Genomic DNA, 18327 nt, shown 5'->3' with positions numbered 1-18327 from the left:
CAGCTGAACATCGTGAGGTTCATCAGATCCCAGTGCAGGTCTTATAGGTGTATTATGGCAACCTGCACTATCAGTACCATACGGGGGGTGTAAGGATAGAGCAGAGCCCTACCAAAAAATAATGGGGTCACTTGTGGAGTGAGCCAGCAGTGTGCCCTTGGAGCTGTGAAAGTGAAAATGGTCTCCAAAAATATCATTTGAGTTATTTCTCACAATCTGGGGGCTCGTCTGGGAGCCATCACCTTTCAGGGGTCTCTGACTACCATGGACAGGAGAGGTGCACCACACTGAGCTTAGTGGTCCCATCAGGAGTGGTGGGTACCTCCCCAGAACAGCTGACTAGAGACCAAAACTTTAGAGCCACACCATGAAAGTTTGAAAAAGGGGAGAAGGTATAGGCACAGAAATCGATACATAGACCTGTAACTTCGAGTGCAGACCAAGGTAAGAGAATTTTGACCAAAATAGGGGTCTGACAAAGATTGGGCTTGTCAGACTTTGAATTTATATGTAAACAGTAATACTCCTTTCTCTGAAAAAGAATCAGTATTGATTTCTCTAACTTCCCATTTTCCAAGTCACTTTCCCCATTCCAGTCTGAGCTGTTTATGACAGGGTTACATTAATCAAGGCTTTATAGTTTGACCAAGAAATGAGTATTTACTTTATGAGGATCAGACAGTAACAAAGGAATGGAAAGAGTTATTCCAGGAGATAATCTCTCTCATGAAACCTACCATCTCAGTCTTTTACTATCTTAGTCTTTAGCTTTCACTTTCTGTTACAAAGGGATGTGTGTTATACTCTTACATTGTAGGCTTATGTTATGTTATACATATGGCCCCTCTGTTTCACAGTAGTTTTGTTTACTAATTGTGTTCTGATTAAAGGCTGAATAAGGCCCATACTTATCACAGTGCATAATCGCGTAGATACACCAGAGGGCAGAATTTAGACAGCATAAATAATATCTCTTTATGTTATATTTTACACACATTTAATTTAATTTGACTCAGCAGCTAAATGATCATTTGCTTGGTATACAGCAGTCTTATTTTTGAAGACTCTATGTTGCATAAAGCATGAATAAGAATGTCACTGAATTAATATACCTCGGGCAGTAGAAAAGCTGTTTGATAAAAACCGTTTGAAGTGTGTACTTCAAATAGCTGTGTTTCCTAACAGGATAAAAAAAACTGCAATGTATTCCCGTGAATGTTGTCATTCTTATCGTGTGAAGAAAATACTGTAAATTTAAGGCATTCAAATCTGGTTAATATCACTGATCAAGCAGAACCAAAACATCTTCTGATACATTATATTCTTGTACTATATGATAGTCACCTTCTTTCTTGGTTTTATAGATCTGTATCATGTTCACCATCAGTTGTGGCCATCCAAGTGAAAGAATTGTATCCTTCTTGGCTCCCTTCATCCAGAAGCTCTCACATCTTTGTAGCCTTTCTGTTTCTTTTTATTTCTTCTGTGCCATTTGAGTCACTGTAACTCAAATATCAGACGGTATCCACATTCTCTCTGATCATGAATGATAGTGTAAAATTTATTGACCAATGTCTTATTATCCCCTGTTTCAGTCTGGTAGGGTTATCTACCCTGGTAATGGAGTTCTGAGAGGTGGAGTGTGAAAGGTCACTAGCTACAGTGGATACAGCGAGCTGCTATGGCACACTAGGGATAAAGTGCCTACGCTGTCTAAGAGGTTAAAGCTGTTTTGTGTGAAAGTTATGCCCAAAGGGATTTAGAACTTGCCATCTGTAAATTCATTTCTCAATTTAAAATGTACAAGGGAAGCTCTGAAGGTAATGCCTCCCATTTGGGCCTACTAGACATTTAAATACATTCATATCGCAGAATTTGAAGGTAATCTGAATGTTCAAATGCTCTGGATTTTATTACTTCTTTCCGTCCCTGATCATAACTATTATTATTTCTTTCAAGAAGAATAGAATGTTGTATCTGGATTTATATGTGCCTTGCAAGTTGTCTGTGAAACAATTAAACTGAAGCTGGTTTTCTTTGGATTGTACTTCCTCTTTAATCCCAGACACTCAATGGTAACTTCAGTCCTCTCAATATTTCTCTTTATTGCAGTGCTACCAGGTGTCCCTCTTCAAGCCTGAACTCAGGCTGTAAGGGATGCTATGCTAATGTCACATCTCTGGTGTAGCCACTGCTGCTTGGAGAAGCTAAAAGAGGTGTGGCTGACAAAGTTAATAGGTAAAGATATGAACTGTTTAGAAGCAAATATTTTAGTGTGAAATTTCAGCCATGTAAAAAGGGGAAGTACTTGTGCTCCCGGCTGACTGTCCCTTTAACAGTGGGGCTTGGTCTCCCACTCAGCACTGGCAAAATGCCTGACTGTTTTCATTTAAATTTTGGCCAACTGAACAGGAATAATGGGCCATAAAAGATCTTGAGGGAAGATAGAGACATTTACAAGTGGATAGGCTATTTATTTGCAGTTTGTTTTCCCATGCTGTGTAACCTACTGGACATGCTTTCTATGCTGACAGCTCATTCAATCCACAGTTTGCCCTTTGAATACCTTTGAAGGTAGGAGACTTAAAAGTTATTTCAATGTACTTTTAGACGACTGCACTGTAAGATTCTACTAATCTGAGATGTAACTGCTTGATAGAATTGGAGATAGAATTTAGGAAGGATAGCTAAATTTGAGATATTATTGGTTACCATTATTAATAGTATTTCAAATTACTGTAAATTAAAGGCTTCTCAAAAGTATCTTTTAATGGAGCACAGTTTTCTCTAGAAATACATTGAATTACTGACTTAAATATTGCAATATTCACCTTATTAGTGTATGTTGTCATAGAATTCTACTCTCTTTACAAACAATATTGCACACATTCTGTTAGTATAATGTACATTAATGGTACAGTCATACTGAATTTCACAGCTAAGCCATTGTATATTTGTAAGAAGTTGTACATGCTGATTCTCCAGCTATTGGTAATATATGTGTATCATAAAACTCTCAGATCTATTTATTCCTAAGAATTAAGAATTTCTAGAAATCAGTTAAATTTTTAATTTCCTGTAATATCTCTATTTTAATATAAGTAGATTAATAGCAAAATATGTTGAGAGCAACATCAATTAATTTCAATTTCCTTTATCCTATTTGTTGTATGTTCAAACTGAAAGTTAAAGGTAGCACTGATGTTTCTAACTGAGAAGTGGGCACTGTGTTCTACCCATAAATCTTCTCTAATAAAATACGTTCTAATGTAAATGAGAGCCAGTTGGGATTGCACTGCCTGCTGTGCTTAAACCACCTACATGATTATTATTTATAACTGTTTTCACTAAGTTGCCTCCAGATTTGTGCTTCACACAAATGCATTTTCTGTCTGTAAATATGTGTATTTATTTATTTGTATTTATTCATGGAGTGTTCACAGATCTTATTCTTTTTCTTTAAACAGGAAGCAAAAGTCCATCTAATTTGGGATACATGTCATTATGAGGAAAAAACTTTCTTTCTTTTGCTTTCTATTCCTGGCTGTGGCAACAAACCAGACAGCAGATGGGCAAAATAAAAAGAAAGGAAAAAAGTCTTATTCTGTTGTACAAAGTGATGAAGGTAAAACCATTTCCTTAAATATCTGAGTTGACCATATTGCATATCTCCTTACGTTTAAGAATAAATACGAATGCATTTATAAGTGCCATTTATTTTGATTACTGGTAATAAAAATATGGAGTTGTATCCTGCGTTTTCTTGGCTAGGAACAATTTGACCTATCATTTTAATGGACACAATTCTCTCTTAAATGATAAGGTGCCTCTTTTTCATTTTGAATTTGCATGTGGAAAGTTTGTACTATTTGAGCAAAACCAATTAAAATTCTGAACCAATCCCATTAAGAACTTAAATTGAAAGTGTTTGTCTGTAGATCGTCTTTAATAATACTGACATGAATTAAAGTAAATTCAATTTAATTACTTGACTTTAATAGAATTTATTGGCATTTACAATTAAATTCTCTTCAGAACATTACTGAAAAGACAGGAATTTGGGGGGAAATTGTTTGAAGATTGGGATTGTTGCGGAGAGTCTGTAATGCAGGTCTGCCCATTACTCGTAGATTTAACTTCCTTGTTCCATTGCAGGTGATTTGTGTCTCATTGACATAGTCTTTATCATGGACAGTTCAGAAAGTGCCAAAAATCAGTTATTTGATTTGCAGAAGAATTTTGTTTTAAGCTTAACTGACAACATTTTCCAGATGAAGCCAGTTAAATCTCAGAAGTACAATGTCAGACTGGCAGCCATGCAGTTCAGCAGCACAGTCAGCATTGATCATCCTTTTACAGCATGGAAAAACATGCAGAATTTTAAAGAGAAAATCAGGGCTCTAGTCTACATTGGCCAAGGGACCTACTCCTATTATGCAATTTCCAATGCCACGCAGCTGTTCAAAACTGAAGGTCGTGAGAGAAGTATAAAAGTGGCTTTCTTGATGACTGATGGTGTGGACCATCCAAACAGCCCTAGTGTCCAGGGTATAGCCTCTGCAGCAAGGAGTCTTGGAATACACATTTTTACCATCGGCCTTTCCAAGAAAAATGTTAAGGAAGAAAAATTGCGCTTGATATCTGGTGATTCATTCTCCAAAAACGTCTTATGCCTGGATGACCAGAACCTGATAGTTGATGTAGCGCTGGAATTGGTAAGTAATGCTGTTGTAATATGGTCCCACATCTGTCCACAATAAATTTCCTTTAATTTTGTCAGGTTAGTCCTGAAAGCAGTGCAGAGATTTGCAGTGAGGTACATGACACTTCTAAAATATTTCTCCTGTTACAAGTATATATTTTACCCCTATGAATTCATGAATTCATGAATTACAAAACAAAAATTCATCAAAGAGACCTAAGGGAATAGTTATATTGGAAGAAGTAGTTTTGTAGTTCGTGTCTCTGTGTTAAACCAAGAGTTGGGATCGAGTTGGCTTCTTCTTTCCAGACACTTTCCAAGAAGATGTGTGCTTGAGCAATGATAGCACAGCAATGAAAGGACAGGGTGTTCCCCAGCACAAGGAGTGTGTTTCTGAGCATATGGTAAAACTTCAGCAGTTTACTGGTGCTGTCATGCATAACACTGATAAAACATTGAGACGTGGAGCACCCCCCCTTCTCATATCGGAGAATCATTTCTTGGTGACTAGTTTCATAGAATAGTTGTTTCCAATGATGACAGATGAAGGTGTTCATATTCTTTATCATTTACCTTGGGAATTCTGTAAACCAGAGAGGGAAAATAGTTAAATTAGTGCATTGTTAAATTAATTCTATGCAGAAATAATATTTTATCTATTTATTTATTTATTTATTTATTTATTTATTTATTTACAGGAAGCCTTACTTCAGAAGAAAGTAAGTTTTTTGAGTTTTACTCTTCTTAATCTCAGTTACTCTTATTAATACTAGATGGTGACTTTTCTTCCTGGTGTCTGTTTCTCCTGTAAAGCAACAGTGTTGCCAAATGAATCACCCTTCCCTTCCTAAGCATAGTTTCTCCCACCCTGTTCCTGATAAATCTTCAAGTTCCATTTGGTTGTATTGGTAGTAAGTCATCAAAAACATTACCTTCTGAAGTGGAGAAAGAACACTACAATGCATGAAAGTTCATTAGTTGTCTCACTAGAAAACAACAGCAATGGCAGAACTATCCAAAAATCATGTACATTTTCACAGTACTTTACACTATGTATATGCAGCTTTAAATATTTGTAGTTACATCAGTAACTAATTTGTGTTATAAATGAAGTTTGGAATTCAAAAAACTGATTTTGGATGGGCTATACTGAAATACAATGTTGATTATAAAGGAAATATTTATTAGTATATCATGGCTTTTATGTTTTCTAATGTGTCAGTAGGCAAAAGCAGAGTTTTTGCTTAAGAAATCTGAAATAACACATTTGAAAATGTTCTCCTTAATGTCTCTGTTAACCTTTTAGTGTATGCAGAAGAACTGTGTCTGTGAAATGGGAATAAAAGGAGACAAAGGTGATCCTGTAAGTATGCATTCATGTGAAAAACCTTGAGGTATCATAGTATGTCACTGACATCTCTGGAAAGGTTGCTGCCATTTTAAGAGCTCAAACAAAAAATCTGTCTGTAATCACATACTGTCTGGGACACATCTTTATATTACTGGCTAAACACCGTGGTTAAAAAGGTACATGATTTTGAAACTCAAATCAATAAGTTATCCTTGAAACCTGCAATAAAGTGTATTTGTCATTGAGCACTGCCAAAAAGAAAAGCACCACAGATAACTTATAATACCTCTTTATTTATTTGCTTATTTATTCATTCTAAGTGGAGGTTGCGTCACGTGTGTCATGCCTGATTCAGTGTGGATTTATCCCTTAGCTTATTCTAGAAAAAATTTGCCAGCACCAAATCTGTAGTCTCCAAGGAATTGGAAATTTTATCCTTACTACTGTACTAACATTTTTCTGCTTTATTTCAGGGTGATGCTGGAGGCAAAGGGGAAAGAGGTGAACCAGGACCAAAAGGAAACAAGGTTAAGAGAGTTTTTTAAAAATACAGGCAAATTTGGATCTATTTTTGTCCAAACTATAGAGGTAAAAATAGCAAAGAGATATGATAAAATGTAGTTAAAAAACTGGGTTTTGCTATGAGACATTTATAGTTAGCTGCTTTAATAGTTGACCAAGTTGTAATTGCTAGTCATTCAATTGTTTCTTTAACAGCAGAGATCTCTGGTTCTGTCTGAAGGCTTGTTAAGCTCCACAGAACTTTCTAACAACAAACAACTCTCTTGTATGGAGCAGCTTGCTCTGATGATTGAGGTTTCTGTAATTAAAAAACAGTAGCTCAGTTTTCTATATTGATGTTTGAGAATAGCGTGTCCATAGTTGTATGACAAAGTGCTAATATTTCTAAATAGGAAAGGCAATTTTAAATCTTTGAATAGTGTTCTAGGTTCTAGTGTAATAGTAAGAAATAAAAGAACAGTGCCTATTTCAATTATGTCCCTTTGCTTCCAATAGGGTGTTGCTCAAAAAGGAGATCATGGAGATAAAGGTGAAGAGGTATGTGGGTACTACAGAGCTAACTCATATTTTTTTTCAGATTATCTTCCAGATCTTAAGGATACCCAAATTTACTTCCACTGAATAAAAAATATATTCTTTCATTTTTCACAAATACAATTTATTTACTTATTTAGAGCATCTAAGCTAGGCTTTGGCTTAGAGAAGCATCTGTTCTGATATGAACACATTGAAAATTACTTCATTCTACTCATGTGCTTAAGTGTAGAGTTGGGATGCCACTGACAAAACAAACTTTTGAGGCTACTTTTGGGAAGACAGTGTTGAAGATGTCATCACTAACAACATCTAAGTACTTCTACAATGGCTTCTGACATCTGGTATTTCTCTGCTTGAATTCTTGTTCATTCCTAGTAGAAAGATTAACATTACACCACACACAAGATCAGTTCAGTTTAAAAATCCTGTTTAAATGTAGTGTATATCTGCTAAAAGTCAGATGATGATATATTCACAGCCAATGTCATGACCACATAATACACATTTCTAAATTGGAAGATAATTACAAATTAAATGATTCCAGAGAAATATTTTAATTAATAATTAAACTTCTTAAACATATTTAGTTATTGTTTCTTTTCCTATGTAAATTAACAGTACATTATGCTTTTGCATTTTCTTTTATGATCCCCCCCCTCCCTTTTTCTTTCATTCTTTTTTTTTTTTTTTGTTATTTTTTGTTTTCAAACAGGGAGCTCCTGGTCATAAGGGTGAAAAGGTAAGATTTTTATAGAACAGATGGTCTATAAAAATCAATTATCACTTTATGACGTACGTGAAAGAATGGAAAGAAGAGCCTGTCTTGACTGTTTGTCATGAGGCCTCCCAGTGAAGTGAAACTGAACCAAAAATGTATGTAATTTATGTGACTTAGCAGACTGGTTTGTTGGAATAGAAAACAAAACAACAAAAAAAAAAAAGTACAAGGTTAAAAATATAATCTAAATATTTTTTAAAAATGCCAAAGACCAGTGAAGAAGTTGCTAGAAAGAAGAAAGGTTAAGTGGTTTATACAGGTTAAATAGAAAGAATTTGACATTATTTGTTACAAATACGAGTAGATTTGTAATTGATTAGCTATTAAAAAAATTTCCACCAGGATGCTGACTTAAGCTAACTATTACATGACATGACGCAGTTAATGCTTGCCCAAAACAAATCTCAAGGTAGGCTCTTCAAACAGAGAAAGAGAAAATGTATTATTCAGGATCTTGTCAGATTCTAGAGCTGAAACTGACTAACTTGGCCATCATAGCCAGCAGAGAAACAGAGATAATCTGATTTTGACTAGTAATTCTTCATTTCATATGCATAACTTCACAATTGTTACTCTGGAAAATAGTGGACATTACAGTAATGAAATTGGGATATAGAGAGAAACAGGATCTTTGGAGGGAGCACAGCAAAGTGGAAAAATACAGCAAAGCTTGTTAGGTATTAAATATATTATCCTCTTACTTTGTAGGTTGGAAATTTTGTAGATGTTTTCAGAGAGAAAAAGTATGCAACCTGAGTAGGGAACACCATATCTTTTGCAGATCATGCCTAGTGGTGCAACTCTCAGGTCCTCAAAATCTTGTGCTATTGTGCTGCTTGCACTTACTTAAATACATCTAATTTAATCAAGATATCTTGTTTAAATCTTAACATATTGATTTCTTATAAAGGGTGAAAGAGGAGAATGTGGATCCCCAGGACTAAAAGGGGAAAGAGTAAGTACAGTTTTTATTTCAACTGTTGCATACTGAAAAATACAGGACATATTCATAAAATAGCTTGAAAAGATTACTGTAAAAATCAAACCTCTTATAATTCTCTGGTATTACATATATATTTACAGTAAAAATATTGTTCACAGAAACCAAACACCCAATTTACCATATTCTTTTTCCATCTTGCATAAGAAATGTAATGGAGTACTTAATCTGAAGACTATCTTAACTGATGCCAGGCACTGTTTACAAAAGACTGTGGCATTATAATATGTTAATCTGATTATATTTTTTGAAATATACATTCTTACTCAAATATATAAAGTTATATTGCAGTGGAAACAGGTTCTTAGGCAACCTGGACAACTTAAAGAAGGCATCCACTTGCCCATCTTTGCTGATATGTATTCATACCTTTATCCATTCCTCTTCTTTTAATCTAGAGTGTAAAATTCGTACAGTTGATTGTGGTTTTCATCTGGATATTACAGTCTGAAAGATGAAAAGGCAGTGCAGTCCTGGTAGAGACAATCACGTACGTTGAGCTAAAAAATAAAAGATCATGTGTATCCTTTAAGAAGTTGAGATTCAAAATGGCAGCAAGTGAGCCAGAAAATACTGAAATACCATTAGAGAATGTGAAATAGTTGCATCTCTCTGAGGAATAAAAAGAGGTCTTTACTTCTTACTTTCTTTATCCACCCAATATGTGAGAAATAGCATGAGGTTATGTGAAACATCTACTGAGATCAAAGGAAGTTGTCCAGAAGCTGGCATAGAACATAACTGAATCAGCCAAATAGATGTAGAAACCATATGCCAGTGTTGCTGGAAATGTTCTTGATTCATTTCTGTTGAGGACAGTGATGAAAAGAAATTTGACATCTGTAGAGGGTCAAGGATTATGATATATTTAGTGAACTAAATTTCCACTTCCATGATTCCCAGCTTCACATTCTGAAAGGTAAATTATTATTATTATTATTATTTAATGGAAGTAATCTCTTCTAAACAAAATAATCAGAAACAGAGCAGATACGGAAAAGAATAACTTTAATATTGCAGACTGGATTTTTAAACTGCAAAGAATTTGTGAAAGATTTGTGAGGAATCCACAGTAGCAATTTCCAGTAAGGACTTTTTCCATGGAGAAATAATAGCTAATGGAGTAGTAAAATATGGCATCTTAAAACTAATTCTGCAAACTCTTAGTATGATTCTACCTTTGAGCTACTAAGTTAGCTGAAGTTATTCTGGTATTAGCACCATAACTTTTTCTAAGATTCCTGTATGTGATATATGACTTGAAATTGAATTTCAGGACCTATGGCAAAGAGCAACCAGTTAACCAAATAGTCATTCATGATGTTAAGTAGCCATCCACAGTGTTTGTTCTATAAGAGAAGTATTTTAGCCATATATTGAAAATGGAATTAATGGTTACTGAGTACAGAAGGAAAACAGCGGTACTGTGGAGAATGAACAGACTTACTAGAAAATACTCGAACACAGACATGCTGTAGTTTGCTTTCAAGTTGGTTATTGCAATTTCTTCTTCATTTGATAATTGAAATTTATCTTTCCATAGGGTTTGGAAGGCCCTTTTGGCCCTAGGGGACCTCGGGGGCCTCAGGTATGGGAAGTAAAAAATAGCAAATAGAAGAAAAAAACATTATTTTCTGCAAGTTTCGAACCTCTCTCAGAGTAACCTCCTCATATGTCATTGCTCCTAAAGAACCATTAGTGATTTAATTGTGTGAGGGGGCACAACAGTTATAGAAATGTCAACGACAGTTATAGTAATGTCAGGGGATTAAAATTAATCTCAGCTCATCAGCTGACAGAGTGATTTAGAAGAAGTGATTTCTGAAATATGGAGCTATAGTGTGGGGAGGCGGTGGCTTATTTTATTTTCTTGGGCAGAAGAAATAATGTGAAAATTATTCATATTTGAAGTCAAGAACAGGAGACAAAAGTAAAGCTTTAGATAAAAAAGATGAAATTTTTATGGAGTAGTAAAATATACTTTCTGCCAGCATTGCTTATTGAATATTAAGAATGTGGTATCGGTATGCCGGGCACTTAACAGGATATGAGGCAGAAGCTGCTTGTCCTTCAGAGCTTAGAATTATGCTACGTTTTACTGTATGAATTTTAGGCCAAACTCAAGAGAAACATTACATGCACCTTCAAAGAAAACTGATTCTATTCTTTTGTGTAGGGCATCAGTGGACCTCCAGGTGAACCAGGCCTGAAAGGCATTCAGGGAAACAAGGTAAGATGTGGCTTTATATGTGTAGATGTCATATAAGAAGAGAGGATACAGGAAGTCTGTGTGGAATCTTAATATTTACTATCCTTTATTTTATTTTATTTTGGTTTTTTAATCAGTAATAGTTGTAGTGGTGTTCCTTGCACAGCAATAATATTATATTATTATATATTATCATAGAGTGGTTTGGGTTGGAAGAGACCCTCATGATCATCTACCCTCTGCTATAGGCAGGGACATCTCCCAGTAGACCAGGTTGCTCAAAGCCCCATCCAGCCTTACCTTGAACGCTTCCAGGGGAGGGGACGCACACAACCTCGCTGAGCAACCTGTTCCAGTGTCTCACCACCCTCACAGTAAAGAACTTCTTCCTAATATATAGTCTAAATTTACCCTTTTCCAGTTTAAGGCCATTTCCCCTTTTTCTGTCACTACATGCTCTTATAAAAAGTCCCTCCCCAGCTTTCCTGTAGGCCCCCTTCAGGTACTGTAAGGCTGCTATAAGGTTTCCCCAGAGCTTCCTCTAGTCTGAAGAGCCCCATCTCTCTCAGCCTGTTCCCATAGGGGAGGTGGTCCAGCCCTTTGATCATCTTTGGGACTCTCCTCTGGACCTGCTCCAACAGCTCCATGTGCTTTTTGTGTTGGGAGCCCCGGAACTGGATGCAGTTCTCCAGGAGGGTCTCACAGAGTAGAGCAGAGTAGAGGGGCAGAATCACCTCCCTCGACCTGCTGGTCACGCTTCTCTTGATGCTACCCAGGATATGGTTGGCCTTCTGGGCTGCAACTGCACATGGCTTGTGTTGAATCTCACATCAATCAGAGAGATTCCAAATCCTTCTCCTAAGGGCTGCTCTCAAGCCATTCTCCACCCAACCTGTATCTGTGATTGAGATTGCCTCAATATACATCATAATATACGTAATATACATCATCTGCTTGATGCATGGTAGTAGATGCACAAGGAGCATTGGTTTAAAAAAAATTAATTACTTTTTAGATCATGATTATAAAATCTTGAGAATGAGCTTTTAAAGTCATTTTTTGTATTGCTTATATACTGGAAAAAACTCAGGACGACTTTAAAACTAGTAGGGGTGTAAGGTCAGTTACACTGAAAATAGATCATTTGGAGATACTGGCTACAGCTTGTGGAGCAAAACCAATTGGATATCTAATTAATGTAGACTGTCTTCTGATTTGTAACCTTCTGCAAATTTCATTATGTAATTAAATACAGTTATCTTGCCCATGGGATAGCTGTTAACATCGTTCAGTACAGAAAGCTCTCTTATTTATCAGTTTGAAAATGTGGAGTCTAATGACAAATATATTTTACCACAGGCAACAAAATTCGCATAGAGCAGTTTGACAAAGATGCAACATTCATATTTTGTTTCTTAGGCAACAAGTTAATTTGAAGATCCACAGAAATAAACTCAGATGTAGGAAGTATTTATGGTAAAAGGTCTGGAATACTGGCATCAACCACAATTTTCCTCTCCTGACAAGTGCTTTTTCATTCTTCTTGTTTCTTCATCCTTTTACAAAATGCTTGATTAGGAGATTTGGTACAGAATATTTCAGAAGCAAGAAAAGAAAGAAGGCAGCGGATCTGAAAGAAGCTATTCATGCATGTGGTGGAAAAGTCATGCCTCTCTTTGATTTAGCAGAGCAAATGGTAGTAATTTCTTAATTTGTCAGTTCACATTGGTGCGTACAGGATAGTAGTCTACTAGATACCTTAACTAATTTAGTATTTAGTTAAATACTAAATTGTATTTGTTGTATGTTATTTGTTGTCCTGAAAATCTCTTCATACACTTACCTGTCAGTAAAATACACACAGCTCACTGTACACTGTACACCTACCCAGGTTCAGTATTCATGGTCTTTTGCTTCACTTTTGCTGCAGATTTTCACTATGACAAAGAAAGTTTCCTTGTTTGTCAGCTTCCAACTCAGCAACCTTCTGGCTAAGTTTTATAGACAAGGTTTTTCCAGGATCAGACATCCATGAAAATAAAAACACTGTCAGAGAAGTCTAATTAATACACAGGTAATTATACTTAAACCTAAAGAATAAAGAAAACAAAACAAAACATTTGTATGTTTAGTTTCTCTCTTCTCACTACCATATGCCAAGGCCAACTTTTGGCATTTCAGAGCTTATTTCAGATGACTGAAAAATTTTTTAATGATCAGTACAGATAACCAGTAGTTGTTTATAGCTTAATAAACACCCATTCAGCTACTAAAGGTCAAGGTCTTTTTTGGTTCAGACACATAGCGAACTTTCTAATATTTTGTTCTTAAGGACAGATTAGTCAGTTGCTCTTTTAAAATTAGTTTTCATGACACACAGTACAACATATCTGAGAAGTAGCAGTTATTTGTAGTTGCCATGGGTGAAAGAAATAAGGCTATTCTTAGTGCACTTCCTTCTACCCATGGCCTTTCCATGCTAATACTCTCTGCTTATTGAGCTGTCTTCACTGATTTAACAGAGATGAAGGCAGTTCAGTATGACATAAAACAGAACACCACTACTGAACATTTATGTTCATTGTTGGTGGGCCATGTTGAGGTTTGAAAGGGGAGATTCAGTTCCTCATGATACAAACTCCAGATCAAGCTCAGCCAACAGATGTTTCGGGTGTCTTCTGTGAAGTCTGCAGATCACTCCTGTATCTGCCAGTCCAGTCCATCCCCAGCCTCCTTAAGCACTGCCATGCCCCTTCCCCTACATTTCAGTGTCTGGCAGCAGACACAGCTGGAGACAGTGCTGTCTATGTACTTCCCAGATGCTGCTGGCTCTGGCAGCCATCGGCAGGAGAGGATTGACAATATTGCAACTTTAACTTGTCTGCTTTAAATTGAAATGTCTGAAGCAACATAAAATGGGATCCAGAACCACTGTCCAAGAAATTACTTGAAAGAAGTTTCATCTTTCTTTCGTTCTGTTATTCATTTGCATTTTTTATTCTCTCTTAATATGCTGACACTCAATTCTTTCTGGTTGCACTATCTGATACTGCTCTATCATATCGTTGGTGATCATTTGAATAGGTCTCCAAATCCCACTTCTTAGATTCACCTGCTTTCCAATCACAGCCTGTTTCCACATAGACACCTAAGTTTAGGAGACTTCATATAGAGTTGAATCATGCCCTTAATCCTTTAAAGTCTTTCTGTGGCACTTCAAAATCAACGCTTCTCTTTAATAACCTCTTTATTATACAAACCATGTCATCTTACTTTTGGCTTCTTTTCAAGGCCATGTAGGGACATACTGAAGAACATATATACTGACAGAATGCAGCTCCTAAAAACTCCTTTTCTATTAAGCGGATTTTAAAAAAGCTTTCTCTATTTGCATTTCTGCAAAGTTATTACATCTCAAACTCATCTAAATAGTTTTATTACCAAGTCAGCTTTTTCCATAAAGATAAAGGTGTCTAAAATGACAAATTTAAGCTGAATTTCTATAAAAATAGTAATACGTTAACTCATATCATGTTGATAAATAAATCACAGAATCACAGAATCACAGAATTACCCAGGTTGGAAGGGACCTCAAGGATCATGTAGTTCCAACCCCCCTGCCTGGCAGGGCCACCAAACATACACATTTACTAGATCAGGTTGCCCAGGGCCAGCCTGGTCTTGAACACCTCCAAGGACGGGGCATCCACAACCTCACTGGGCAGCCTTTCCAGCACCTCACCACTCTCACAGTAAAGAACTTCTTCCTAATATATAGTCTAAATTTACCCTTTTCCAGTTTAAGGCCATTTCCCCTTTTTCTGTCACTACATGCTCTTATAAAAAGTCCCTCCCCAGCTTTCCTGTAGACCCCCTTCAGGTACTGGCAGGCTGCTATAAAGTTTCCCCAGAGCTTCCTCTAGTCTGAAGAAACCCAACTCCCTCAGCCTGTCCTCATAGGGGAGGTGCTCCAGCCCCCTGATCATCTTTGTGGCCCTCCTCTGGACCCTTTCCAAAATCTCCATATCTTTTTTGTACTGAGGGCTCCACACCTGGACACAGTACTCCAGATGGGGCCTCACAAGAGCAGAGTAGAGAGGGACAATCACCTCCCTATCCCTGCTGACCACCCCTCTCCTGATGGAGCCCAGGATCCCATTTGCTTTCCGGGCTGCCAGAGCGCACTGCTGGCTCATGTTAAGTTTCTCATCTATCAGGACCCCTAGGTCTTTTTCTGCCGAGCTGCTCTCAAGGACAACTCCTCCCAGCCTGTACAGGTGCCTGGGGTTCTTCCGGCCCAAGTGCAAAACCTTGCACTTTGCCGTGTTGAACCTCATTAGGTTCACCCGAGCCCAGCATGAGTTCACCCGAGCCAGCATTTAAATGATTAAATACATTTCTGTTTAACCAAACGCTGAACTTGCATGTTTGCAGAAAACCTACCAGTCAGGTGTAAAACATAATAATTTTAGAATAAAATTAAACAGAGAGGAAATTTTGCTCTTAGGAATTGGGAACTGACCGATTTCACTTTTTGTCTCCAATCTTCTGAACCAATCATCATGGTCCTGTTCTCCAGGCATGTCCTGAGAAAATGCCCAGGGTAATTCTATTTGGTTTCTGGTTTACTTTGTTTTCTGTTTGTGATGTTTCACTAGAAAGGCATTAAATTGTTACAGACAAGGCCTGTGTTGTCTTGTCCCTCATACTAATTCAGAATACCAGGAAAAAATACCCTTCACAGCTGTACTTAATGTGTCTTCTTAGAAGGCCGATGAGGGTCATTCACTTTAAGACATATTTCAGCTTCATCAACTGCAACATATTATCTGTATTGTAACAAGAAATGAAAACATACATCAAAGCATACTGTACATCTCGTCTAGGTACAGAACATGTAAAAAAAATACAAAAGACACGGAGGAAAAAACCCTAACCCTAACTCAAAGTTAACACTCCAAATTCATTAATTAAAGTTGTAGAATTTCAGTTTCTAGCCCTCCATCTGTTGTAAAGACATTTGACTCTGTTCTCATAGGTGTATGCAACTCAGAATCTGTGTTCCCTAGCCTACAATATGTTTTTGCTGGATTACACAAAGTTATTATCTTGCAAACAAACAAATAAAAACCCCTGCTATCTCACCAAAAGATTATAAGATTAAAAACACCTGAAAGAGAAATAAACAGAAAGTCAGCAAAGAGGAAACCTGTGCTTGGATTTGCTTCAGTAATATCCTTTATTCTTGCCTGGATTGACAGCAGTAGGTTAGGTGGCTTGCTAATAGATGGTATTTTGATTAAAACAATAGTATTTGCTTTTGTTAGGTGTGCTTCTCAAAGATCACATTGAACTTATTACAGGAAGGCACAGGATGTCATAAAGAGACACAGTAGGTAAAGTTAGTGTTTTCTGCTGCTTGAAACAAATCACCTACTTGCTCTGTGAATATGATGTACTCTGCTGTAAGCTGCAATGCCCAGAAACATTAACCAAATAGAATCTCATTTCTCTACCAACATTTCTAGTAGCCTGTTCTGTGTAATTTAGGTACTCAGGTTCTACACAGCACTTAACTACATTGGCTAATACAGGAAAATAGCATCCTAATTGACTACAGCATTTGATTTTTATTGGATTTATTTTTTACTACATATACCATGTGGTTATGTTCTTATTAGAAGACACCTGTGTCTTTCAAAAGCAATAAAAGAAAGGTTATAGGGAAAAATGTGAATATTCTAATATGGAAGATTTCATGCATCATGATTTCCTTTCTAGAAAGGAAACAGAATCACCACATTTTTCTAGAAAACAAGGGTGTTCTAAGAATGAACTTAATGCCTTTAATTTAATAAATAATTTTAACGTCACAGAACTCTCAGTTCTAAGTTTTTGCTGCTTTTTTGCAAAATGAAAGTTCCTCATCAGGATCATCAAAGTAAGATGTAAAGATACACTCTTGCATAGTATTCCTGGTGTTACATAAATGATCTGCAAAATGCATATGCTTGTTTTCAAGTTTTTCATTAATTTACTCAGAAATAATTGTTTAATTTCTAATGTAAAAATGCATTCTATACATTCTATAATCTATACAATAACACAAGTAAGGTTCTGTGACTGTCTTCAAGGCAGTTGAGAAAATCAGGGAGGGACTGACTATTCAAAAACAAAAATCAGTGGACAATTTGCAAAGAAAATGGTTTGCTTACACATTATAAAATTGGGGCATAAAATCAGACAGTGGATATGACCTGTGTGGCTGAGGTAGCCACTCCAGGTGTTCTTATATATAGGTATTCTCATTTCAGAAACAACATTGGGGTTCCTTGTTTAAACTCTTAGACAAGCTACTGAAAAGAAACAAACACATTTTGAGGAAATGAGGGAGATTCCTTACTGGAAAGACTGAGAGAACACATTTCAGTATTAAAGTGAAAGCCACTCTGGAAAATTTTATATGCGCAGTAAGATACTCAATTACTATCTAACATAAGGACTGATGTGTATTCAGACATCTGAGGAATGAAACAGTTAAGTTTGAATGCAGATATTCAATTAGATATTTCCCCGAAAATATCTTGGGGTAATACATTTATGCAAAATCCATTATTGCATTTTTCCCTGAAAACTTGTCCCAGACAAACTATTCCTGCTCCTTCTCTCATGACTTACAGATTCTTTCCTTGCTTATGTGGCAAGTTACATCTTTCCCAAGAGACAGAAAAATGCAGTTTCCTAGAAAAGTAGCATAGTTCCAATGTAGCGCAATTGGCTGAGAAATGTAAAATATCAGTAATATCTATTAAATATCTGTGTTTACTTACATTGCTGTTTCTACTGCTTACTTTGAAAAGAAAATTATATTTGAAAGCTTATTTTTCACTTTATCTTAATTGTTATAGTTCAATCATTATAGCATTAAGGACTCTGAAATACAGTCTTTCTGTTCCTTGCAGTGTGTACTTGCTGTCTTAAAAGCAAATACATTATTTATAGCAGTGGTAATCATAACAGACACTTTGCTGAGGGTTAGGCTGTTAATTATATTCCCCAAATGGTCTAGTTTTAATATGTTGAAATGCTGAGATCAGATCAAGTGAAATTTTCCTTCCTATTGCTCTAGTTGATATTAAATGCAGCTTGAAGAAAAATCCCAACAGAGAAGTATAGTGGAATTCAAATAGTGCTCAAGAGGGAAAAAAAGATGGTGGAGGAGGTGGAA

At 36.3% G+C, this 18327-nt stretch overlaps 1 protein-coding gene across 2 annotated transcripts in view; it reads left to right on the top strand.

The window, feature by feature from the left end:
• The first annotated feature begins 1255 nt into the window (after positions 1 to 1255).
• Positions 1256 to 18327, top strand: part of COL28A1 (collagen type XXVIII alpha 1 chain) — a 55886-nt gene continuing 38814 nt past the window's right edge. Inside the window, exons 1-11 of one of the 2 annotated variants that reach the window (XM_015853660.2) lie at positions 1256 to 2238; positions 3468 to 3625; positions 4156 to 4715; positions 5401 to 5421; positions 6009 to 6065; positions 6527 to 6580; positions 7071 to 7112; positions 7825 to 7851; positions 8801 to 8845; positions 10434 to 10478; positions 11067 to 11120. In XM_015853660.2, the coding sequence (XP_015709146.1) occupies positions 3505 to 3625; positions 4156 to 4715; positions 5401 to 5421; positions 6009 to 6065; positions 6527 to 6580; positions 7071 to 7112; positions 7825 to 7851; positions 8801 to 8845; positions 10434 to 10478; positions 11067 to 11120 (1026 nt within the window). In that variant the 5' untranslated portion in view covers positions 1256 to 2238; positions 3468 to 3504. Of the gene's footprint in view, positions 2239 to 2264; positions 2575 to 3467; positions 3626 to 4155; positions 4716 to 5400; positions 5422 to 6008; positions 6066 to 6526; positions 6581 to 7070; positions 7113 to 7824; positions 7852 to 8800; positions 8846 to 10433; positions 10479 to 11066; positions 11121 to 18327 lie in introns of those variants that run through there. The other variant, XM_015853659.2, reaches the window with a different exon arrangement.

The sequence above is a fragment of the Coturnix japonica genome, chromosome 2, assembly GCF_001577835.2.
Source record: "Coturnix japonica isolate 7356 chromosome 2, Coturnix japonica 2.1, whole genome shotgun sequence".
NCBI classification, from domain to species: Eukaryota; Metazoa; Chordata; class Aves; order Galliformes; family Phasianidae; genus Coturnix; species Coturnix japonica.
The sequence above is the reverse complement of the archived record's forward strand: the minus strand, read 5'-3'. Positions and strand labels throughout refer to the sequence as shown.